Source organism: Annulohypoxylon truncatum (genome assembly GCF_022578515.1).
Source record: "Annulohypoxylon truncatum strain CBS 140777 unplaced genomic scaffold F4807scaffold_48, whole genome shotgun sequence".
In the NCBI taxonomy this organism is placed as follows: domain Eukaryota; kingdom Fungi; phylum Ascomycota; class Sordariomycetes; order Xylariales; family Hypoxylaceae; genus Annulohypoxylon; species Annulohypoxylon truncatum.
The window spans coordinates 23,867-47,701 of NW_025953834.1; the positions used below are offsets into that span (position 1 = coordinate 23,867).

The 23,835-nt window shown below is 47.8% G+C and overlaps 6 protein-coding genes across 6 annotated transcripts; 3 read left to right on the forward strand and 3 right to left on the reverse strand.

The window, feature by feature from the left end:
* Nucleotides 1-1,721: 1,721 nt before the first annotated feature.
* Nucleotides 1,722-3,043, forward strand: F4807DRAFT_465082 (uncharacterized protein; the record flags this gene model as incomplete). The annotated part of the gene is made up of 2 exons (XM_048002234.1): nt 1,722-1,899; nt 1,962-3,043. 2 exons carry the CDS (start codon nt 1,722-1,724, stop codon nt 3,041-3,043), a joined length of 1,260 nt encoding a protein of 419 aa, XP_047849496.1.
* A 985-nt stretch (nt 3,044-4,028) lies between these two features.
* On the forward strand, nt 4,029-6,404 carry F4807DRAFT_444586 (uncharacterized protein). The gene is made up of 4 exons (XM_047999672.1): nt 4,029-4,129; nt 4,190-4,309; nt 4,367-4,429; nt 4,515-6,404. The coding sequence occupies exons 3-4, from the start codon at nt 4,426-4,428 to the stop codon at nt 6,041-6,043; spliced, it is 1,533 nt and encodes a 510-aa protein (XP_047849497.1). The 5' UTR covers nt 4,029-4,129; nt 4,190-4,309; nt 4,367-4,425; the 3' UTR covers nt 6,044-6,404.
* F4807DRAFT_444589 (uncharacterized protein) lies at nt 6,405-8,924 on the reverse strand. Its single transcript, XM_047999673.1, has one exon. The coding sequence runs from the start codon at nt 8,772-8,774 to the stop codon at nt 6,537-6,539; it is 2,238 nt and encodes a 745-aa protein (XP_047849498.1). The 5' UTR covers nt 8,775-8,924; the 3' UTR covers nt 6,405-6,536.
* Nucleotides 8,925-9,245: 321 nt separating this feature from the next.
* On the forward strand, nt 9,246-11,665 carry F4807DRAFT_444592 (uncharacterized protein). The gene is made up of 2 exons (XM_047999674.1): nt 9,246-9,621; nt 9,686-11,665. Exons 1-2 carry the CDS (start codon nt 9,465-9,467, stop codon nt 11,284-11,286), a joined length of 1,758 nt encoding a protein of 585 aa, XP_047849499.1. The 5' UTR covers nt 9,246-9,464; the 3' UTR covers nt 11,287-11,665.
* A 1,728-nt stretch (nt 11,666-13,393) lies between these two features.
* Nucleotides 13,394-17,124, reverse strand: F4807DRAFT_296579 (uncharacterized protein). The gene is made up of 3 exons (XM_047994890.1): nt 16,767-17,124; nt 15,837-16,714; nt 13,394-15,775 (listed from the first exon to the last, which is right to left on the reverse strand). The coding sequence occupies exons 1-3, from the start codon at nt 16,809-16,811 to the stop codon at nt 13,543-13,545; spliced, it is 3,156 nt and encodes a 1,051-aa protein (XP_047849500.1). The 5' UTR covers nt 16,812-17,124; the 3' UTR covers nt 13,394-13,542.
* Nucleotides 17,125-21,041: 3,917 nt separating this feature from the next.
* On the reverse strand, nt 21,042-22,680 carry F4807DRAFT_296663 (Zinc/iron permease). Its single transcript, XM_047994891.1, has 5 exons — nt 22,427-22,680; nt 22,224-22,366; nt 21,320-22,173; nt 21,143-21,270; nt 21,042-21,087 (listed from the first exon to the last, which is right to left on the reverse strand). The coding sequence occupies exons 1-5, from the start codon at nt 22,518-22,520 to the stop codon at nt 21,053-21,055; spliced, it is 1,254 nt and encodes a 417-aa protein (XP_047849501.1). The 5' UTR covers nt 22,521-22,680; the 3' UTR covers nt 21,042-21,052.
* Between the last annotated feature and the right edge of the window lie 1,155 nt (nt 22,681-23,835).

Here is a 23,835-nt window from a genome sequence, read left to right on the forward strand (position 1 = left end):
GACTCATCAGCGAAACAAAAACTAGAAAGAGGGGGGTCGGCGTTTTTTTCGTCAATGAATAAAATTTAAGTTCCAGGTTCTGTTCTCATGCTCTGGGTTCACGGACGGCGATGGGGTACTCGCGTTGGAAGGTTGCGGCATTTGAGCAGGCGTCGGATATCTTTTTACCTTTTTTCGGGTTCGATTCGATTCATCTCGGGAAACCCCTCCGTTTCTACCGGACGTTGGTTGGTGTGTACTTGTGAGCATGCTTTTCTCGACCTCGCGGTCCCTTGCTTGCTTGCTCGGACTTCGTTTTCTTCTTTCAACTATGTTATGGATACCATGCCCCGCAGATATCGACGTTACGAGTTCCGAAACTCCGAGATCGAGGATCATTCAGCACACGGCCGGCGTTTCCCCTCCCTTTTCGAGGAAATAAGCTTTGCGCGTTCCGTTAGGAGAAAGGGCAGGGAAAAGGGGCTGTTGCGTTGTTACGTGTAGATTACGTGTATATAAGATAGGGATAGGAGAAAAGAAAAGAGAAGAGAGGAAAAGTAATTGACTTTTGGGAATTGAGAATTGATGTTTGGTTGAGGTGTGGTGAATGTAAAAGTGAATGTGAATGTGAATGTGGGAATACTGTGGGTTTTAAAGGGATATTGCGTCGAAATAGGGGGTCCCAATAGTCTTGTGCGGACATGTACCCCTAATCCGAGAACCCTTAGCCCGACAAAGATTTCCCGTATTTATTACAACCTCCAGCGCTAAAAGTATATTCTTTACAAGCTTCAATCCTTGATATCCAACTTTTTCCCTTTATAAGTTGAACGTGGAAACATGAAACCAAGTCGAATTTACCTGTTGCATGCTCTGTGAGGAAGGTGGAACTCTTCTACCTTAACCTGTTCCTGGAACCTCCACAAGGGGACCACCACAGTTTTCAGTCCTGTTACTGAACTCAGACCGAGGCCTTCTTCAAACCGCGGAGTCGAATCGTTGGTGCTTCACATGATCGGCCTCTGGTTTTCTTTATCAGATCGAGACTCCGCTGCCAAGGGGAATAATGCGTAAGCCTTGCGAGTGAAGGTTAAGTATCCGTCCTCATTCATGCATGGTACCATATGGTCGGTCCCAAAACCAAAGCTCTGGCGAATTTGAAGGCCCCATTTATATTTACCGAAGATAACATCGTCTAGTTCTCTCGTATTACACAGTTTACTAGAGATGCGATATCTTGCAAGACCAGACTCTTCAGTGATGGCGAAGTCGGGAAATATTGATAGCTGCGGACAGCGGGGGAATCCAGCCGGTATCACCAACCAGTCAGCATTTCCTCTCTAATCCATTATGTTGGAGGCAAAGCAATGGTGGCTCCAATGCCGTCATCATCACCGATATCATTAGGATTTAACTGGACACCCATCCGTCAGATAATACTACCTGAATACCATAACTATGAAAAAATGGATCTAGGAACTTCAAGCAATCGTCTTCACTCATCTTCAATTCAGGCGAGGCTAGTTTTTTCCAGTTGAACAATCAAATCAATTAAGCCAAGGCTAAGTTCTGTACGACTCCTCTAAGCCCTGTAAGCCCTGTAAGCCTTACCCGCGCCACGCCCTATACGGGTAAGGGTCAGCTGGCTAGCGTCGACTGGGTCTCTTTATTACTTCCCAACTACGCCATCATCCATTGTCTTTTCCAGCACTATGCGTTTCTGGGATCTTTGTCTACCAAAAATGCCGGCGCTTTCTTGGAATAACTTTAATCCCGGCATTACGTCGTCGGAGCTTTCCCAGCAATGGTCCAACCCGTCTGATGTCTTCTCCGTGCTTCTCATCCTCGGCGGCGATGTGGTGGCTCGAGCCCTTGCTCAGCTGGCTGGGTCCCGCGTGACCCCGGTCGCTTTCTCGTTCGGTGAGTGTAGGATGCTTGTTTGTACTTAAATGTTAGGTAACTGATGGTATTCCCGCCCCTAGGTTGGGTTGCCTACGCTGTTGCAGCAGTTGTCAATATCTTTGGCGAGAACAGATTGATGCCCATCGCTGATTGCGCATGCAAGGTTATCAATGGCTACAACGGCTATGCTCGCGACAACTCCAGTTGGGTAATTGGCCGCATCGTACGCGATTTCGAGTCGTGGATGGATGATGGCCAACTAGACGGTCCTATTCGCAAAAAGGTTGAAGAAATAATCGAGGACAAGCGGAAAATCACTGGGCCTCCAAAACCGCCAATGGCTGGGCTCTGCGTTTCCGTATACAAGGCCAAGGAATCTCAACCAGGCCACCCCGGCTACGACTGGGTATACTACGCCGGTTTTGCTACTGTAATCGTGCAGTTAGCATTGGCAGCTGTCCCTTGTGGCTTGTATGGTAACTGGGCTATACTGCTGGTGACCGTAGCAGGCATCATATTATCGTTCGCAACGGGTGCTCTTCCGCAATGGACAGAAGAGAAGTGGGCCTGTGGACGCAACTCGAAAAAGATCACCATCTTGACCAGAGGGAATGGCACCCAACACGCTATCCTAATTATTGGCGACGGCAAAGGGTTGGACCTGGAACATCTTGCCGCATCCAGTTCGATCTCTTTCGAATCGCGCCTGACTAAGTCCACTATACTCATGCTCGCGGTGCTCTGGATCCTGCTTTTGATCAACGCAGCCGGCATTCAGGAAAACACCTGGTACCTGCTCGCAATTGGTGGTATTGGCATGTTAGACAATATTCTGGCTGCAGGGGCAACACGCACCCCAGACGACTTTGGCATTCCTCTCGAGTATGTGGAGGTTATTGGTCACCATAAGGTCATGCAGGTGCTGTTCGAAGTCGAAAAACGATATCCACGTGTTGGTAAAAGCATGCTGGCTCTTTTCTTCCCGGGTCCTCTGCGAAAAGACGAGGTGACTAAATGGGACGAATTTGATAGGCAGGCGAACGCACCGAAAAAGGGTAAAGAAGAGGGAACAGAGGGAAATGAAAAGAGAATAGGGGGGAAAGAAGAGAAGGACGAGGGAAAAGAGGCAATAATCACGAAAAAGGGGGCGGTGGCGGGGTAGGAGATAGCTACATACCTAACTGGGTAGCTGACCTTGAGTGGTGATGGAGGAACTTTCATGTCTTTACAATGAATTTAGTCTTAAATGGTGGTTATTTAGCCTAACAGTTTGAGGTACTGGCGATAATCTTTGAGAACTCAGCAACCTATGTCCGACTTTCGTAGTACTTCTTAGGTACACAACTATTGTCAGACACCATATATGGGACACTTATATTATAGTCTACCTCCTAGGGGCCACGATGACTTATGGTGTAGTACTTCAATATAATTAGGGTTTTGCGAGCGATATGTTTCGCCCCTTCGTCACTGCTCTCGCCGTTGTCCACACCACACTTCGTCAACAACGTCAAGTTTAACCAAAATTCTAATATAACTTTTACTGTACATACCTAAGCCACCCTGCTCTCAAACTTTCCAACAACCTCACTAACAGACGTATTGTAGCTTCGGGAAGGGTATTATGGGGAGGTTAGATTGTGATGGTAGCTACACAGCCACTACTGCAGGAAGATATGTGGACGAAAAGGGATATATATATCTTACGATAAGCTTCCTAAGTAGGGGCACTGGTTATGGGAGCCGCTACCTACAACTTTAAAAGGTATGAAGACTACCAATGGGCGTGCTAGCAACAACTGTGTAGGTAAGTCGGAACGGATTGTCAAGAGGCGACAGCAAAATCCACGATAAAGGAGAGAACCCTAACAGTAGCAACATAAAATGTACTTGGATTTATATAGGAGGTTGTACTCTAAAGTATGTAGCGTTGCGACTTACCCCGATTAAGTTAGGTATAGTGGAGGTTCGTTTGTTGCTGCGTAACATCTCCGTCTTCTACCGGTCATCGTCTACAGTAACCTGTCTACAAGTTGGGTCTATCTTTCCACGAAGCCTACGAGCCTCTTCATAAATACCTATAACACGCATTCATGCGCGCATTTATCTCTGAGTAAGGTGAGTTAGCTAGTCCAGACCCTGTAGTCTTTTCTTTACTTCCACGCAACATGTGTAATAACCCTCATAGAAGTCAGGCAAAGCCGAGCATTATAATCATTCGGCCCAAGCCGTTGATCATTTATGGCAGGTAATTATTATTTTACTCAACGTATATCATTTCAAGCTTTGAAGGAGTAATACCAATTAGTAACGCAAAATCTCTACCTATAATAACATCCCTTTTCTTAATAGGAAAAAGGGGGGACCGATGTATTACCTTTTCGTTGATCTCAAGTATAGCTGAAATTCATTATACTGGGTTTTATAGGTAGGCTACAGGTGATAGTGAATGCATGCTGCAGCTAATAGGACCTACATTGAACAGCACCCGACCCAGCCACCACATCATTATCACATTCAGCTACTCACAATCATATATTAAAGATGGGTAAGCCTTTGTTGATATCTAGCTTCAACACTTTTCACCCTTGTCCTGTCATCTGCGTTTACGATGAAGACTAAGAAAACTACAGAACCCCCGTCCCCGAGGCAGCTACAGCCGTATCGCGGTTTAGATCACCTAGCACCTAAATTAGCCGCACTAGTGGTGTTATCTTCGCTCACAAAGAATGTTCATGCCTTCGAATCTGTCTCCCAGGATGATTGGTCCCATGGGACCCTCCTCTTGGAGTTCTGGACGACTCTACCAGACCTCCCAAGCATAGTCACCGAGTGGGTGGCGTTAATTCCACTTACGGTCTACCTATCGAATATGCGGACAGTCTATGATCTGGCGGGCGAGGTGTCGTTACGTGCGAAGTTATCGGTGAGCTTCGTACCAAAGCTATGGGAGCTAGGTAGCATTGCAAAGCTCTTGCGTGAGCGAGAGGTGTTTCTTGACAACTCCAGCTCCATGGGCGATCCGCTCAGGGTATACGATGTGCAGTGGGGTAGCGTCTTTCCCTGCTACAACAGCGCGGCAGCGGTCAGTGTTGCCGTCAATGCCTCGCGCACTATGGTACCAGGCTCGGAGATTACGCAGGAAGATCTGAACAACTGGATTATAGCACATGAGGAGGAACTCGTGCAGAAATTCCCCAGAGACCAGACTGTGGAGAAATCTCTGCCACCAGTGCAGAGCGAGGTATACTGTGGTGACGATGTAAAAGACCTCGTGGAGAGGAAGCGAACGCTTGGGCGCACCCAATACCTAAACATCATTTATGTGCCGCTTCGCGAGAAATCTGCTCTGCTCCCCGACTACCGACAACGACCATGGGTTCATCGCTCCAAGGTAGCCGCGCAAATTCTTTTGGCCGTAGTGACAGGGTCGGTCCTGCTGAGCCTGGGCTGTATTGGGACCGGCGTCATTCTGTTAATCGGAGCCGTTTCTCACTACTGCGCGCAACATGTGCAAATTAAGCGCTCTCCACTCTACCTCCGGAACCGGGAAGTCCACCAAGGCTGCATGCTTGTTGCAGCCCACGAGAACGCAACCATCTGGACGCTGTACCTAGGCGACCGCGGCATGATCGACTCGCTGTTAAACAAGCCCATGGTCGAGATCTGCAAAACTAACCCCATTGTGTTGAACTGGTTCCAGTTCGCGGAAATCCTCCAGGTCCTTGCGATGACCTACGTCGCAGGCCAGCGAGGCTGGGATGCGTTATGCCTCTTGATGGTCATTCTCCTCTGGAGTCTGACACGCTTCAATTCCCGTCACAAGCATGCGGAGACCTGGCTACAGGAGGAAGGGTTCTCGACTAGAACACTGCGATGTGAATTTCCTGGTCGGTCGGAGCTTCTTGGTGCGGTACAACTACTCAGCACTGAGCATCGCACACTCTGGATGGACGGCATCTTGGCGCCTGTCAAGCGCCGTGATGTCTGGCTCGAGAAAATCGGTGCCGTCGACAGCGACCCCGATAGTCTTTGCGAAGGCTACTCTTCGCTAAATGCCCACGATCGATACTGGGTGAGGGCCACGGGCATGCAGACCCTCGCTGGATACAATTCGATTAAAGACAAACTGTCAGAGATCGGGTCTCCGTACATTGGATGATGATGATGATATTGTTCATGTCCAAGTCGCATCTCCATAAGGAGGGAAAGCCAGAGTTAGCGTAGAGAGATCCGCCACTACGTTCCCGCCTGCGCAGGGTTCTAGCTAGTTGGCGCCGACGCTAATTACCCGCCTGGTGAACGCTAAACGAATAGGTACCTGAGAATACACGCCCAACTGCCCCTTCCCAGCAAGGAAACACTCTCATTTATTCATGTATTGATGAACTTCTTTTGTACTTAGCCAATTTTTATTCTTACTTACCTATACGATCATTTTCATAGTTTAGTTGTTAGATACCTAAGTTTCAACGAAATGAACTTACTTTTCACTTACATAAGTCATCTCGCATATCTGTGAAGAAGGAGCATTGAAGGATAAGATGTCATGTTGATCCAAGTATTCCAAAATTAGAATAAATTGATTTACCTAGAACCCATCTGTGGGCATCCACCCATCTAGATACCTACCTAGGTAGGCAAAGGATCATTCTTCAATGAAGTCTACTGTCACCAATTACGAACTCATTGGTCTCACTTGTATTGAAGAGTAAAGGCTTCCCCTTCTTCATGTCCACGAGACCTTGCCATTGCCAAACCTCATCCCCCCTTCTCTTCGTGATGATGATTGCCCGATCACACTCCATGACAAGATTGGTTCTGAAAAAGCCGCTCACTGGCGCTGATGAATGTTTACCATCGGGCACACTTAGCGGATCCCCCATCAAAATCGGACAAATGAGCGCGAAGCCTTCGAACTCTTCACGTTCAATCCGCTTGATCCGCTCGACGTCTTTATATTTCGTCCAATCGACGGATTGCTTCCATTTTTCACCTTCCTTTGCCCACCACGTGCCTTCCAGATCTCTTCTGCCATTCTTCTCTCCAGTTATAGTGGCCTTGATGCCGCCGTATGCCGTACGGGCCCAGACATTAACAGCGGTTTTGCCAGGCCTCCAGCTCTGCGTGGCTTCGTTACGCCTAAACCGTTCCGCGTTGGAGCTGATGAATGCAACGTCAACTCCATCCTTTGCGTAGATATAAGGATCATCATATTGGAAGTCATCAGTTTTGTCGTTCCCTTCAACGGGGCGAAGCAAGCCCCAAATTGCCTGAGAGTCCTCAGTTCGACTAGCATGACGTCCGGATAACAGTAGTCCTGCTGCATCCATCGGCAATGCGGCACCACTGTACGGCAGGAGCTCAACAAATGTTGATCGAATCCACAATGGAACATTTGATTCATTATCGAAGACAGAGCGAAGCGCCGTCTCCAGATTAAAGAGCTCATATGGCGTTTCCTCTTTACCCGTCCATCTGAGAAAGTTTATTCTACTCAGTTGGCCCCTATTGCCTTCCAGGAGAGTCCACGCTCGCCGATGCCAAGCGGAAACAACGAGCGACAATAGCATCGGTGCGTATTCCGGACCCAAGGTGGCAGATTTTTTGTCCCAGCAGAGTACAAGCCCTGCATCCCTGAACGTCTTATTGATTCGCATAATCATATTTTTCCGTGTGTCTGGCTCTTCCGGGATCGTGGCGCAGTCTATCCAATAGCTGTCACAATTGTTATCCCTGGCAATTTTTGAAAGGAGGTTATGGGCGCATGTTCTGATTCCATCGTCTCTTGTTCCCCATATACCATCCCTCCAAACATGAGAAACAACCAGCGTTCTGTGGTCGGCTTTTACCCACCACATCTCCTCCGGACCACACCCACGTGAGACATTGACCGCGGGCATGCCATTCATCGCGATACTTTCAAAGTTGTCCTTACTGTCTGCTGGAGGTTTTCTTTTCTCGCACTCTTTGCAGCCCAGAACGTGGTATTCTTTTGGAGGCTTATGCTTGACATCGGTATCATATTCGCACGAGTCCTCTGTGCAGTTCCTATGATCGAGCGTAACATTTTGATCATCAATATCTGCAGAAAATCCCAACTCCTCAATGAGATGATAGGGTTGAATGAAAGGTTCGATGTCCTCCCGCGTGAGGAGTCGCAAAGCTTTCTGGCAGATTCGTCCTCTGCCATGGAGATTGTTCCTGTCTAGTGCTAACTTGGCGGCCCTTCGATAGTGAACATCATGAACAATCGGTATATCACCGACACGGAATCCACGCTGGAAACCGCAACGGGCCTTGATAGCCCCTAGCAAGCAAACGGAGATATCCCAAACGCGATCCAGTTTCCATCGTTCACCTCTCGACAATTTCACTGGGCCTGGGAGCCGGCTGGTTTTATCGAGGGGTGTTTGTAGAAGGTACGTGAGGGAATTGACGGCGCGGACACATTTTTCATAGGTCTCGCAAATGTCTGCCTGCTTGAACTTTAGGTCGGCGAGTTTATTATAGAAGTGCGCGATGGCCAGAATGCAACCAGATGAATAGATTTCATCAAAGTCCCCGACATCGTTTTGGACAGGCCGATGATCCAAAATACCATGTTTTCGAGCGAGTGTTTGAGCTTGCTTGACCTCGTCGGGAGTTAGGTCCTTTACAGACAAGACGAAGTCCGCAATCTGTTTTGCCGTATAGATTTTCTCATCGGGCAGCTTTTTGTGACCTATGCTAGTGTGAAACGGGCTTTCCGTGGCGTGTGAAAAGCTTAAAGTATGGATTTGCGAAGCCATCCTTCGATGATCCTTGGGTCTAGGGGCTAATACATGTGAAAAAGAATGTAGAACGAATTTATAACGAGTCGGGCACAATGAGCCCAGGCGCCGGGAAAGCATGGTTGCGTTGGATACGATCTAACAGCCCTCAAGTGCATAAGCCTTCAGCTTGGACATTTTAAACCTGAAGATACTACACATTTCTTTTCAATACCTAGGTAGGTATTCAGCTATGATTTCATTGTTGATTATGTACATGATGTTCTGTGGCTGATGCAAGTCATTGAATCGGTTAACTTCTACCCTGGAAATAAACTTAAGTGAAATGTTTTGGTTACATCGAAGCAGTGCTACGTAGAAGTGCATTCACAGTTGACCAATATTATCATTAAGAACCGTACTCCATTCAGCGTCGAGGCTCTTACTACGTAAGGAGGCGTTATGCAGTCATTCCAGCGCGTAATACTACGAAATCTACATAATAAGGTGCTATGGGGTAAACACGGCACGGCTAGGTAGTACGGCTCATGGTTAAATAACTTAAATAAACGGTAAATATTTACTGGTAAGAAACGCTGAAAGTTTATTTTATTATCTTTGTGAAGTTATATTGCATCTGCGTGAACACAAGGCAGTTACACGAAGAATCGTTTTATCCCGAAAAGTCAGGTACCTATTGGTACTTGATACCCACATCCAATACCATTGCAAAAGCCAGATCTGGAGATCTCTCGCGATATAACCTACTGCTCATAAATTATTGCCCACTCTTCACTTAGTTGTTGGTCCTAAGTAGATTAACCATCCACGATGGATATCTATCTGGTACGAATCCGTGAGCAGCCTGGGGGCTCGCTCTATATTGATCGCAAAGCCCACGCAACAACCAATGATAACTACATCGCGATATCCCATGTCTGGGGAACCAAAGAAACTGTTCAAAAATATACAGTAAATGGTGTCCCATGTGAGAGCTCACCTTACACCGACATACTCCATCCCAAAAGGTTTCTGATTGAGTTTGTGGATAGGGGAAGTATCATTGAGTCCCGGAAAGAAAGACATCCTGTCTATCCTCCGGCGTGATGATATCTGCGGCGACGGCTGGTTCTGGATGGACCTCTTCTGCCTTGACCAATCCGAATCACCCTCCATCAGCATCGCCGACCAGCTCATGGCAATACCCTCCATATACAAGTGCAGCCGATGCGTCAAGATTCTAATAGAAAGCCCTGTATGTATGAAGTGGCAGGAGACCGCTAGTCAAGCCTTTGAACAAGGGCCTATCAATGAGGAAGCTTTCCAGGAAGAGGAATTAGCCCACGGAAGGTCATGTCCGTATCTTCTCTTTGCGGATCCATGGTTTGATAGACTATGGACGCGACAGGAAGGCTTGTATGCGTGTGTGTTAGATCTCATTATCCTTAAACCAGTGTCATGCAGGCGCCACAGTCGAGACCCAACTAGCGCTTGGATAGCACACGGGACTCTCTTAGCACATCGTTTCAGAGCGGAGACCTTTCTCCTAGACAAGCTCGCCTATCATGGCCTACAGCCACTGAAAGCGAAAGAATCATTGTTCTCCCTCTATTTCGACGTCATCTACAAACGTCATGTCAATATCACATTGGCTTACGACTGCGAGTCAGGGCCGGATCCTAAGTACAACCCCATCGTGGAGGCATGGAGGAGCCAGCGATGTACGGCCAAAGCACGCGACTACGTTCTTGCCGTGTTTCCAGACGTAGATGGGTACAATGTCCCGGTTGGGGCAAAGAAGATGAGCTTTCCCGAACTTCTACTCGATGCCATCCACCAGCCCGCAGTCTGTAGACAATTCAAATTTGCACCGAAGGTCCCACGAGGAATGGTGTCGCCCTCCGGGAAAGGCACAGAAAGCATCTTACCGTGGCTCATCGATACGCCATCCAACATTGGTGAGGCCTACGATACATTCACCGCGAACAATACGACTTCCGGGACAGACAGCCGTCCCGGGGGCATTCATGGTAATATCGAATTAGAAGATATCACCTTCACTAAATCCGGCTTGTGCGCACTCAAAGAAGACTGGAAACGTACCACGGACATCTATCGGCACGTAGTGCTTGCATCTCCTTCCGGTCCCTGTACCGGCTCGCCGCGACAGGATGTTAGCGACGACGGAGGACTTTTGCAACAGTACTTCGCGCAAGAGTTCATGCATATCGCTGTGTCGCAGTACCTACCCCAGGAAAAGATGAATGCATTGGAGCTTCAGACCAACGGTGTCCTCCCCTTTGATAGGATAAGAGACATCCCAGAGGAAGTTTATGCGCGTGAGCTGAAACGCTTCCTCGTCTGCCTGATATGTGGTGCATCGTTATTCACCGCCGACAAAGTGCTGGAGACAGCAGATGTTGTACGTGTATCGACGCTTTACGGGCCTCTGTTGGGCGTAATGCATAGAGAAACGAAGCGGGTAGCCAAGCAAGACCAGCTAATGCTCGCGTGTAGCCCAACGTGGGACCTTCAGGGTTTCTATATCGGTCTACGGGTTGGTGATGGAATGTCAGTCAGAGGCCGGACCATCATTCCGAATAGCAGTGTCTGGGACTCCATTGAAAACCTAGCTAAAACATTGGAGTCTTGATGTCTACGCTATATTAGCCATAGTGCCTCCCCCTCGGGCACCTACTTCCCCAAAATTCTAGGCTTTGGAAGGCCCATTGTGGCTTTTAGCTAGCTAATATATTGGTCCATAGTATCCTGCTAGGGCAAGGCTTCGTGTGTGGAAGGCCTGGGACGATGCAAGTATCGCCCGTTCCTGTTTACTAGATTGAATACCTCGCTTATGGCTATAATATGTGAACCAGATTAGTAACTACTACGTATGTAATACTTTGGCAGGTATTTTTGTCATAGGTTCTACCAGGTACCTACCTAGTTAGTATCTCAACTTGAGATCACCAATTTCAGGCTATCCCAGCAGAACAGTGACACCTTCGTCATCTGCTGAAACCTGTCCTACCTACTTACCTAGTATTATGCACCTTCTGAATATTTCTCTGTAGAATTGGCGGTTTTAAACGGTTTCCGCTCCGGTTACCAGCGCAATACGCGTCCTGGTGGGTCCACTGCACCGACGAAAATGATAACTCCGGTTGGCTACATGTCGTATTACCCCTCTGGAAAACACCGAGAAACGCCCTAAGAGCCTCAACTTATACAGGTTCAGCAATTGGGGTTACTCCACTAAGTGATTATCACTACCGATTTTGTGGGGTGGTAGTTTTTTGCCAGCTGAAACATCAATAGTAAGTATGAAAACCATCTCATTGAGGTTGTTCAGTTTGCTTCTGCGGCTGAGTCTATTGGGCTGCAATTTCGCTTCGTCAACCTATATTGGGCAGTGTAATAATGACTGCTTGCAGACTTGCATTTCTAGGACAAGAAAACTATCGGAGGAAACGGCATGAAATGGCGTTGAAATCTATGCACATGCCCCAATCTCGTAATGTGAGGCTTTATGAATTACGTCAATTCTGCATAGTTGCTGTCTCCAAGGACCTAGGCATACGCAGCCTCGGACTACCCCAAAAGATAGAGAAGATCTAGCAACGTGGGTGCTTGATAGTGGTGTGGTTCGTCATGTAGGTAATCTAGCCTTTGCTGCTGATGAGTCGTGCAGCGACAAGTACGAAGATAACCGTCATATAGTTTGGGCCAATTATGACCACAAAGCTGAAATTAATAGAGTTTCCACTCTACTAACCTCATCAAGTTAATTGTATAATTTGTTGAATCCTTTTCCCTAATGTCGACTTTGCTGCCGACCCCTGGCAGCCCTCCCTACTTTCTGTCCACGGCTATGGCCCATTCCTATTGTTACAGCGGCGAAGCACTAGGATTTAACTCCTTGAGATTACAGCTTATCCATGGGGTAGGCGGCGGACAGGTAAAAGTCTCGCTTCCCTAAGGGGCGGCAGGTCTGAGGGGTACTTAGATTTCCATAGGCGAATGTACTTTGAAGTATGTAACTTTACGACTAATCTTAACTAACCTCTACCAGTAGTAGAAGATCCGTCTGATCAACGGCCCGCGATGCACCGTCGTTGACTAAGGAAGTGTATCTATAAAGCGGGAGTCAAAGAAAGGAAATGCTAACTCATCAGCTGAAGAATCGTGAACCAATCAACAACAAAACTTAAAAAATTTACCAAATATTCAAGGCAAACCATCTAAGTAGGTAGGTAGGATTCTTCGCTCAACTAGCGCTATTGAGAGGTAGGTAGGTAGTTAGAAGATTAGAAAGTAAAGAGGAAGCCCGTAAATATGCCTTACGTATAATGGTAACTTAAGTGATTCGGCACTTTTCAAAGGCTAGAAAGGTATAGAGTACTCGTTAGGCAGTAGATGGAGTGTACATCATGGGAAGGTGCGACGAGCACTGTGCAAGTACTAGGTAAGATCTTCGAACTGAAGATCCAGGCTCTAAACTTTCCAACCAAATACAACATCTTCATCCCCTTTAATCTTTTCTGCAGTCTAGTTAGTCAAACCACCTTTAGACGCTTCCTTTTGACTGGTTCTATAAGCAGGTCTCCGTGAAGTGCGAAGTTCGTTGAGAACTCCAGTAGCTCAAGCGGTGGATTTGTTGGATTATAAACACTGTGTGGCTAGGTCCTGTATTCAAGTTGACTGGATACTGTGGCGGGATGTGGCTGTGCTTATGCAAAGGGAAGGAATTAAGCAAGAAAAGTTTCAACACCTATTACACAACATGAGCGCCGACTCTTAGATGACCGCGATAGGAAATTTCTTATAAAGATTTCGCTGGAACCCTACCAACTACATACATGAAAATACTCGCAATCTACTATGTAAGCCCTGCATGTACGTCTCCGTCTTACATGATTGATACAGTGGGCAGGCGCCCATGTATGCCGTCTTCCGCATAGGTTGTAGGTTGAACCCAAATGCCGACTACCTGATAGTCGAAGCACTCTTGCTTATCTTCTGAAGGTGCATCTCGAATCAATATCTCAAACATCACTTCCCTAGGACACATAAAACGCTGCCCACCCGGAGGATCTATGCAGACAGTGAAAGTCGAGATGTTAGTTTGGTCCTGATAATGTATACTTGATAGACCAAGTCTCGGCGGCATTCCCTCGGAACCAAAGTCAACCACCAGGCGAAGACCTTTCTGCTGGCATAAATCCATATCTAGTCCACAGACCTCGCAAATGATTTGATAGAGGATATCATGATGATCCTCTGCTCGATCCCGCGTCAATTCCTGCAGGAAGAACTCCGTGTCAAGGGAGATTGAGGGTAATTCTCCCCAACCTTTAGCCACCATTCCTATCGAGTTAGTAATATCTTCCGGTATAGTTGGCAACATACTAATTAGAGAAATGATAAACTTATAAAACCCCGGTGCCGCGTTACGGATTCCAACACCCTGTGGTAGCATCAACAACAGAAGTTGAAGTGGTCCGCTGCCCCAATGCTGGCAGACTGTTGAAGTGAACTGAATGACATCGGCCGTAGAAATATCGCCAAATGTCGTCTTGAAGTCCATTGGGTGCGAGCATGAAAGGGGATTCAGATTATTGATAGACGAGTTCATTTTCAAGGACAGTTGACGGGAGCTGTCAACCTTATACGGATCCGATGAGCAAATCAAATTAGCGTAAGCTTTCTTGGTGTTGTTGATCCTTGAGTTGTTGGTAGTTGGCATGTAGTGAGTCGGTCTCCAAAGGAAACTTGATGGAGATGAACCGTCGGAAGGTTTTGCGGGATCGCTGAAAAGCCCTGCGGGTGCAGTTGTAACCAACGAGATGCCCCATTTGTTCTCGAGTTGGCAAACGGCATCTTCCATAAGTTCATATAATCCCATTTGCTTATAATTTAACGGTAATGCGTATCTGGGGCAATCAACCCAAACAGCAACCACGAGATCACGCTCATCCGTGGTATTTCTGTTGTTGGCCATTATCGTATTGAGGAGAAGGAAGAATCTTCTTAGCTTTTGTTCCTCGGTCATGTCGGAATTGCTTTTAGAAGTATCGACCAGTTCCTCTCCACACAAGAATCTGGTAAACACCCCCCATATTTGTTCTTCGCGAATCGTATGAATGTGTAACCATGTCAGTAGACATAGGCATGATTCCTTGTATGAATCTGTTGCTTCCTGGTCGAGTCGAAACTTAGTACTGATAGGGCAGCCTCCTTTCGTGTACCCCCTTTCCGCCTTATCAGCTAGTTTCAAGCTGGAGTTATATCGAAGCTTTGCGGTTATGTTAAGGTTGGGTCGCAATGCGTCGATAATGTCGTCGTCATCAGAGGCCGCCATTCTCTTGCCTGGACAGCTAAGCGGCTTAGGGGACGTCCATCTTACTTTTATATTCCGCGCATAAAGGAGTTCCTGTCGGGTCCACACTCGCTGAAACCAGTTTGCGTATCCCATATTGTTCCAACATGACATCTTCTTCCCTCCTGACCCGATTTTATCCGGATTAAAACGTGGAGACGAATTTCCATACGTGTCATCACGTTGAAGACTTTTCCATCCTTCTTCGATGCATTCGCATAATGCACCTGGCAGGAGCACCAAGACGCTGTAAGTGCGATATATGTCGGGGATTTTAGCGAGAGACTCTCGTACGTCTTCATCGTCGTCCTGTTGAATCGACAACTGATCGATCCAGCAGAATTCATTGGCTCTGAGAGATGTATCAGGTAAGGAGACACAGCATATATCCCGCAACGTAGTGATGAGGTCATGATATCCAGTTCCTGAAACCCATTCTTCTCCCAGAGTCATCACTGTATCCGATCCATCTTCAAAGTGACCAATCTTCTGACTTGTCCTGTTAAACTCGCCCCATGTGTACGAGATTGCGGTAGCATTGCCTGGCTTTAGGTCGACGAGTTTCCTTCGCACAAGGAGGTGCAGTTGATGGCCGAACCGACAATCCCGGTCGTGGCAAAATGAGAAATTCACGACTCGAGCTTGCGGTATCGAGGAAGATATACCCTCATTCAAGTTGTTGGTTCGCTTATATTCATTCGTAGGTCTAGGCGCGGGTTCCAAAGTAGCTGCCAGTTGGCCAGGAACACATGCTGGGGTAACCCTAGGAAAAGTTCAGTATCTTGATCTCATAGGGGTACTAACGATTAACAGGGAATATTTACATTGTAGGTCCGATTGTCGGTTCCCCGCCGGTCGCCTGTTGCATGAACGAACTGGCGTCATCAAGGTCGTCCTGCGAATGGGTGCAGTCATACTTCATGCACCACATTGTAAGGCAGTCGCGGATTTGAGGATCACGCTGAGGGTGGTCTAGAGAGGTGAGACTGACCATTTCCTGGGTTCGGTTAATTGCTCCCTCGATATCGTTTATCGACCTTGTATGCAGGAATCTTCTGGTCAGTAGTACAATCTGGTCGTTGAGACGAGCCATATAATAAGGGTCGTTGGCGTCGGGCATTCGTTCTTCAGCTTCGCCATATGCCTCATTAAGGTCTTCGAGGGCGTCAGTTTTCAAATATATTGAATAACTAACATGGCCGGCTGGTCTCTTGTCTTTGATAAGGCGCAACTGCTCTACATTCATGTCGTCGAGTGAATGCGATCCTGTCTTGTCTGCACGCCCATCTAGGTCCCCGTAATATTGAAAAATGCTAAAACATGCATCGCGAATAGAGCGACGCATGTCTGTTAGTCTAGAGATCTGATGGCCCCAACTAGCAAGCGCTTCTCTCAGGAGGACATGAGAATCACTGAAGGGGATGTGGTTATCGTGGCTAGGAGTGAGACTGATCGTAGTCTCTGGGATCGACGCGATGGTGTTATTGTTCGGTGTCAAGGAGGGTTGCGATTGTGTCCCTTGATCTCCAGATAACCGGGGATTCTTCGATGTCAGTTCCGTTTCTTGCTCTCGCTTCCTCTTTCTGATTTCTACCGGTCGTTCTATGTCGCTTGGCCCCTCCATTTCGAGTTTCTCCAACTCTTTACTGGTCTCGTCTAATTCTTTCTGCAGTTGGGCTCTCTTTTCCCGAGTCCTAATGACCTGAGAACGGGCGGTTAGTGATGTTAAATAATGCACCTTGAGGTATGCTCACAATATCACTGTCATCAAGAACTCGTACGTCCGCATTATCTGGCATGGTGGTGGTCGAGGGCGTACGATGTAAGGTTATTGATGTTGCGATAAAGATTTGTATACTTGGGTTGCTTCTTCGGTATCTATCTGCAGCAGCAGCAGCAACCGCTCAAAAGCCGTTATTTATGTCTAGAATTCCAAATAACAGACTTGAGAGTACGTCTTTTTGAAATCTGCCTCGCGTGACGAATATACACAGAGAAAAAGGCCATCGGCATAGCATTTCTGTGGCCTAATGGACCGGTTGCACGACAACACTTCGCCCCCTTAGGCATACTTGGGCAGAAGGATATTGGATAAGGTTGCCATTATAGCCCCATAAGAGGATAGCTATTGCCAGGAACACGTATCAAATCAAGATATGATTCTGCATAGAGCCTTTACCTCTTAAAAGATGTATATTATTCTCCTGGAGCTGATAGTCGTACACAGTCGGTGGCTTGGGGCCTGGGCAGGCTATCGTGGCGAAGGCTGGACGGTACCGTATTGGCACAGGTCATGAAAGTGTGCGCATATATTGCACGCTTCTCTGAGGTTTGGCAGAATCTCTATAACTGATGAACTGGCAAGGTCTTCCCACCCTCTGTATTGGTATCCGTTGGTAGGTATCTGGTTTATGGATATGACTCGTCACAAAATCAAGCCTTCGGCCTGGCTGTGGTAGAAAACTAGTAAATGTTGTGACACCGGTAAACAGCTTGCTAGCGCCATTTTGTGATCCGAAGTCCACGTCGGTTTCCCATCGCATCTCACCGCATCCAAGTTGGGCAGCTCGGCAGCTCGGCAGAGCCCGATAGCTTCGCCTCTGCACTGCACATCAGGGTTGGGTGTGCGCAGGATGGCGTAGATAGGGTGATCAAAATACATGTCCCTAGATAGTAGTTTGGATCGGTGACGCCGGCGACTATGATATGGCCTACACTCATTGGTAAGTTCTGTTCTATGTATGAGGCGTCTAGTATCTATGTATAGTAGTGGTTAGAGGTAAGTGTGGTACTTCTGACGTAGTTTGGTAGACGGAGAGGAGGGCTTGGGTACCTGAGAAGGACACTTTACTTGTTGGCCACCATGTGACCGCTGAGTCTTCAACTACCGAAAGCTGCATACAGCCTTACGCGCAATGAGGAGACAAAAGTCGGTGACTTGTTTTTGCCTTGTTTTTCTCTCCAGCCGCCAACCACGTCGAAGCATGATTTGGCCTGTCATGCTAGATCCGGAGATCATATGGGCTGTAGACTTAGCATGTTTCGTTGTCAATTATCCGACTCTGATGTGATATTCGCCTTTGGCAGGTACTAGTTCTTCATGCCCTTTTCTACTCGCCGCCCCCGGTCGATTAACCTACCAGGCGCCGCGATGCCATCACTCGCAGAGAAACTTGGCGGTGACGTTGTCGCTAGGGAACTTGCGCAGCTGGTTGGATTACGCCTTACGCCGGTTGTATTCTCGTTCAGTACGAGTCTCTTCCGCTGTACCTTGCCCTCTATACTCTTATAAATAAGCCTTCCAATAAGCATGTAAGAAAAAAAGACAACTCCGGACAGCAAGTTCATCGGGACCCCTACAGATACGAATTCAAATTCCGTCGCGAGCCGTGTTGAGGATATACTCAATCGGAAAAGGGGTTAATTGAAAAAAGGGGGGCATAAGAGGGAAATGCAGTGCCGGAGCTGCGACCCAAGGCCGGGCTCTGTACTTCTACCAGTACCTATCTACAAGGCATGGAAGGTAAGTAGGGTACATCTAGGGTACCATGCTTCGTATGTTACTGGCTGCCTCGCCCGCCTAGCCTAGCTGGAAGTATCTGCCATATCGTGCAACATCTTGGGCAACTGGAGCATCCTGCTGGTGACGAATGTAACTATCATCCTAGCTTTCGCAATGGAAGCCCTCGTATAGCAGGTAAGAGAGAAGTAGGGCTATTTTGACAAATCAAAAGGTCGTTCATGATGACCACAGGAAATAAGTAGCAGCCAGCATCGGTTTAGATCTCGAGGTTCTCGCCGGCTGTCAAGGCAGGTAGGTACCTACCTATGTTTGCGTTATTATCTATCAGGGCGGCCCTCATCGCTCTCGACACCCTCTAGCTTCTCCTCCCCGCCACAGCCACGGGAATCTTAGAAACACTTGATTTTCCCCTGCAGTTAGCGGATTGAGCATTGCCTAAAACATGTACGTTACTAGGAAGAGTTGTTCGCCCGGGTTCTTTACTTGGTCCTTTAGAGTTTGCGTCAACAGTGTTGACATCGCCTACAGTCGTAACGCCTCGCTAGCAATTATAATTTCTCCCCTCCGAATATCTCTATATCCTCCGTTACCTGCTTCCACACTAGCTCCTCCTTTTTTTCGTGACCAGGAGGTCATCGCGAACCATCCACGGCCTTTTCCATAGCTCACCATACTGTTTGTACCGTTTATGCTTGAGAAATGCACGATGACGAAGCCAGGGCCCCTCTAGAATACATGCCGCATGTACTCTACAGTAGGGGAGTCGTGGAGGTGTCAGTGATGGCGGGCAGCGCGGCTACGTGAGCATCATCTCGGCTCTGCTGCAGTAGCACCAGGTGTACCGTGCACAAGTCTGATGATCGGATGGGCAAGATACCTAAATTTGAACATTCAGATTGTAAAGTTGAATGAGCTTCAAATAGAATTATTGTCGGGTAGCTAGATTATTTTCCTATGAGGGGTGCGGCGTTGGAGATATTGCTTTCGAGATTTCGGAGACTTGCATCGATCCATAGCTCCTGATTGCAAAACAATCTGAAATAGTGAACCTGTCACCTCCTTTCTATTTTAAAACCATGATCTTCGCACGAACATCGTCGCCCTGCATATCAACTAAAGTTCCCGTCCGAAGACCGCTTCGACCTTCCTCTCCTCCATTCCCTTGGCAACATCTCATCATCGTCGTACACACAATTCCCATTACCAAATACAAACGCCTCCCCAACGCCACCTACCGACTCCAGACGCTTTCACTACGAGAACTTCCCCAGCGCCTTAAACACCACCTGATACTAAACAAACGTAGAAACAAATCATATGCACAAAATAGGAAACGCGACACGTGCCCAGCTTCCCTCCTTACAAACAATTACGTACACGAGAGTTGAGCCATACACGACCCCCGGCATAAGCAAATTCTGGGCGCTGTCTCAAGCTTTGCCTGCCCAGCCTGCCCTAACCCTTACCCGCGGCTCCGCGAAAAGTCGCGTTTCAGGAGATGAGGATGCCAAGATGCCAAGATTTAAAGCTCTCTGCGGATATCTCGAGTGCCGGTTTCCCGTCGTGGGACCGGCTGAAGCTTAATCTTTCGCAGCTAGAAAGCGGAAGACGGTAAGGGGGGCGATGGTGAGGCAAAGTGTGGCGGCGATTCTCGTTCCCGTTGAATAATGCATTTTATCATTACCATTCGGTATCATTATCATTTTGTGGATAGGTGTTTTGTAAATTTTTGTAGAATTTGTTCTCGCTATATTCGCACTCATTATGTCGCCGTAGCTTTGATGTACTCAGTTCTCTCTCATTCCGAACGTGTGCGCACTATGGTACAGTATAGTAGTAGATAGGTAGTCTTCGGATTCGCTCAAGTGATATAGAATTGCTTTAGAAAACCAAATCTCCTCTTCCATCTATTCCTCCCCGTCCAACGTAATAGTTCATTAAACTCCTCAACTGGCCGACCAAGCCCGCCGCCATCGTCGTATTTTGTAGTCGCTCGTCTCCGCCAGGGGCCTCTTCTCTCAGCATTCTGATTCGGCAGAACCTCCCCCTGTCTCGACTCGACTTTTCGCTCTTTTGTATACGCGCATAAGGAGATATCTCGCTCTTAAATATGATGTGATGTGTTTGTGTGTGGAGGAAATCGCGCTTATGATGACGGAAAAGGGGGGACCGAACGTAACCCGCACCTGGAATGATGCTGATGATGCTTTGATACCGATGCTTGCGGTAAGGACTGTGGTGTTGTAAAATTACACTTCACGTACGGAAAACAACTCGCGGTATTTGACAAGGGAGCCCTTCCACGCAATATGATAGTCCAGCTGACGCCCCTGGTCCCCGCCACATACCCATTAATCCGTGCCTATGTTTCGTTCACTACCCGTCTCGTCTCGAGTAGCTGTTCATTAGAAGCAACAATCCGATGCTGCTCCTTGGGGTATCGCGGTCTATTATTTTTCGTTCTCCTTGTCTTTGAATCGACTCGCGGTTCGTAAGTGGTCGTTCCTTGGGACTGCTTTAAGCGAAAGCGCCGACGATGGACATGCCAGCAGCTGTTTCACAGTTAGCTGAGTGCGAGACGAGTATGAAAGTTAGGTGATTATTTACCTCCGAGAAGAACGTAGACGAAAGCGATCTTCTTTTGCCTCATGGTCAGAACACGTTGAGATTCATCGGAAAGGAAGTCCTCGGCGAGAAGATCAACCAAAGCCGCGTAGATAAGAAGACCAGAAGAGCTGCGAGGCATTAGCAAATATTAAGTTAAGTCGGGCTTGTAGAACATACATCGAGTTGAAGACACCGACGATAATCAGACCGAAGGCGCTGTTGGGGTCGTAGCTGTTGCGTGCAATCAGGCCGATGGCCTGTCCGAGGGGTGCGGTAGTTCCGAAAGCGAAAACCAGCAGCCAAGGTCGGATGCTGCCCTTGGGGTACGGCACGGCTGCGATACGAGAGCCTAGACCGAGACCCTCGAACATCTGGTGGAACAGGATGGCAATGAGAAGGACGACGAAACCTTCGATGGTAATGGAGACGGTCATTCCGACGAAGACGGAGTGGAACAGGATACCACCTTCTAGCAGGGTAATGTTCATTGACATTCTCTTGTAGACCAAGGGGTCGATAGGCTGGCCCTCCTCGTCAAACATGCTCGTCTCGGAAATCACGACATCTTGTTTAGGAGCCTCGACTTGCATACTGCTAGGGCTGCTGGTGGTGCTGGTCGCTTTGATCATGTTGATGAGCTCGAGACGCTGGCGAACGTATTGCTCGTAGAAGACGACGAACCATGGGGGCATTTCGGATTGAGGAAGGTCGAGCTCATTAGCCGCGGGGTCGGGATACTCGTACTGCTGCTGAGCCATCCTCTTTTCGTAAGAAACGTCATCAGCCTCGAAGCTATTCCGACCTGGGAATCGCTGGGGGCGTTGAGGGGCAACTGGCGCTGATGCGTTGGTCTCGATGCCGGTGGCACCACCGTGAGAGTGACCGCCCATTTTGTTGTTCATCCACATCTCAACGACGAATAGACAAAAGAGTGAGGCCATCATGATGACACCGGGGAGCGGGGGGTAGTCTGTGGTGAAGATGTCCGGAAGACATGGGTCCGAAAGACTGAACCAGGCTGTGGGAAGAAGCTGATAGTTGTTAGATGGGACGAACCCAAAGTGGGTGATCAACAACGTACATGAACGAAAGCAGTTGCTATTAGGACACCCGTTCCGAAATGTTTGCAAGCAAAGAACACCTTCTCCGGGACCTTGAGCCAGCTGATTTTCTTCGCGGCTACGGGAAACCCAGCTCCGCAGACTGACGCAAGCAACACAAGAACTGAGAATACAATATTAGTTGATTACAATTCGAGAAATCAGAAGAGTTTTTGTCACTTACAAAGACCGACTGTGTGCAGAGCCACGTCGTACTCTCCGACTTCCTTACCACCGCCACAAACGGGCTTCATATCTCCCATATCTTCTGACGACATGTCTGTTTGATTTGTTTTCTAAAAAAGGAGGAAGAGAAGTGAATGACAGTCGGGAGTCCGGCGACTGGTAAAAATGAAAGTGGAAAATATTACAATAGAGAACGGGCAACAATACGAAGCCGTCCGGCGACTCCTGTGCGTAGAATGGGATAACAGACGAAGAGGCTTCAATCCTCACGCCAAGAGAAGGGAAGGTTAAAAGGAAAAGAAACCGAAGAGAATGTAAAATAGAAACGATACCCCTAACACTCAGTCATGGACACGGCGCATAAGAAAAGAATATCAAGCAGAATTTCTTGGAAGATCTGGCAAACCTATGCTTTAATATTGTCTTGTCGCGTCAAATCTTGCCCGACGATCCTCGGCTATTCTTGAGACGAATACCCATGATGTTCGATGTCGAGATCTGAAGTATGTATGCAGCGTTGATCCAATCTTCAACGTATGACAGAGGGCAGCTAAGGCAACTCGACGCTTGCGAGCCGGATACCTTGTTTTAGACAAGGCCATAATCTTTGGTAAACCGCAGATCAACCCAGTCAATGCCTTCGAGCTGTTTCACAGAGACTTTTTCGATGGTAACGGAGAGCCAGCAGCATGGAATCTCTACCAAACTTAGCATCACGACGTCGACGATCATGCCCGTGCTGGTGCGAGCTTGGCTTGAGGCTCACCTTGAAGGGGTCCACCATAGCGACCGAGATCCATTTTACTTGGCCGAACTGGTCGAATAGGTTACGCTCTATTATTACTTTCCTCCGTTGTTATTGCAGTATCATTTTCCAGACTGAGAAACCATATATTTGCTTTGGAGGCTCAGCGGCAGTCGAAAACACTACAAACAATGAAGGTCGTAGGGTTGAAACAAGTTCCACCTCCCCTACAATTTACTCACGATAGTAAATTTTGATGCCACTCACAGCAGTCCCTTTTCCGATACGGCTTCAAAGTATGTCGTACGTACATATTTCGCAGGAGTAAGGCGACTAAGCGCAGGGTATCCGCGGCTGTCATACCTTAACTCAGTCTTGACTCTTCAACAGGTCGGGGATTTGTGTGATTGTCGTCGTCGCCCCGTATGGAATAAGCATTTTCGAACCGCACGGGGAAACAAGAGGCTTCTTGGCAGCTTGGCAGTATCAATATTTGTGGGCTACGATAATGCGGCTTTAGATATCTAGTGTGGCAATATTAAAGGTTAGACGATGTGGACGGTGCCCAAAACAACGCAAGGCTTGGCAAACAAAGAGTCCGGGGTATATAGACCAGTTCTGACCAATGCGGTTGCGACGTTGGGGTGGAGGTGAGCTTAACT

Coding starts and splice junctions, on each gene's coding strand:
- F4807DRAFT_444589 (XM_047999673.1), bottom strand. CDS start 8,774: ATGCTTTCCCGGCGCCTGGGCTCATTGTGCCCGACTCGTTATAAATTC.
- F4807DRAFT_444592 (XM_047999674.1), top strand. CDS start 9,465: ATGGATATCTATCTGGTACGAATCCGTGAGCAGCCTGGGGGCTCGCTC. Junction 9,622..9,685: donor TACAGTAAATGGTGTCCCAT/GTGAGAGCTCAC, acceptor GTTTGTGGATAG/GGGAAGTATCATTGAGTCCC.
- F4807DRAFT_296579 (XM_047994890.1), bottom strand. CDS start 16,811: ATGCCAGATAATGCGGACGTACGAGTTCTTGATGACAGTGATATT. Junction 16,715..16,766: donor TTCTTGATGACAGTGATATT/GTGAGCATACCT, acceptor GCCCGTTCTCAG/GTCATTAGGACTCGGGAAAA. Junction 15,776..15,836: donor CCGACAATCGGACCTACAAT/GTAAATATTCCC, acceptor AACTTTTCCTAG/GGTTACCCCAGCATGTGTTC.
- F4807DRAFT_296663 (XM_047994891.1), bottom strand. CDS start 22,520: ATGTCGTCAGAAGATATGGGAGATATGAAGCCCGTTTGTGGCGGTGGT. Junction 22,174..22,223: donor TAGCAACTGCTTTCGTTCAT/GTACGTTGTTGA, acceptor AACAACTATCAG/CTTCTTCCCACAGCCTGGTT. Junction 21,088..21,142: donor CGTCTACGTTCTTCTCGGAG/GTAAATAATCAC, acceptor ACTGTGAAACAG/CTGCTGGCATGTCCATCGTC.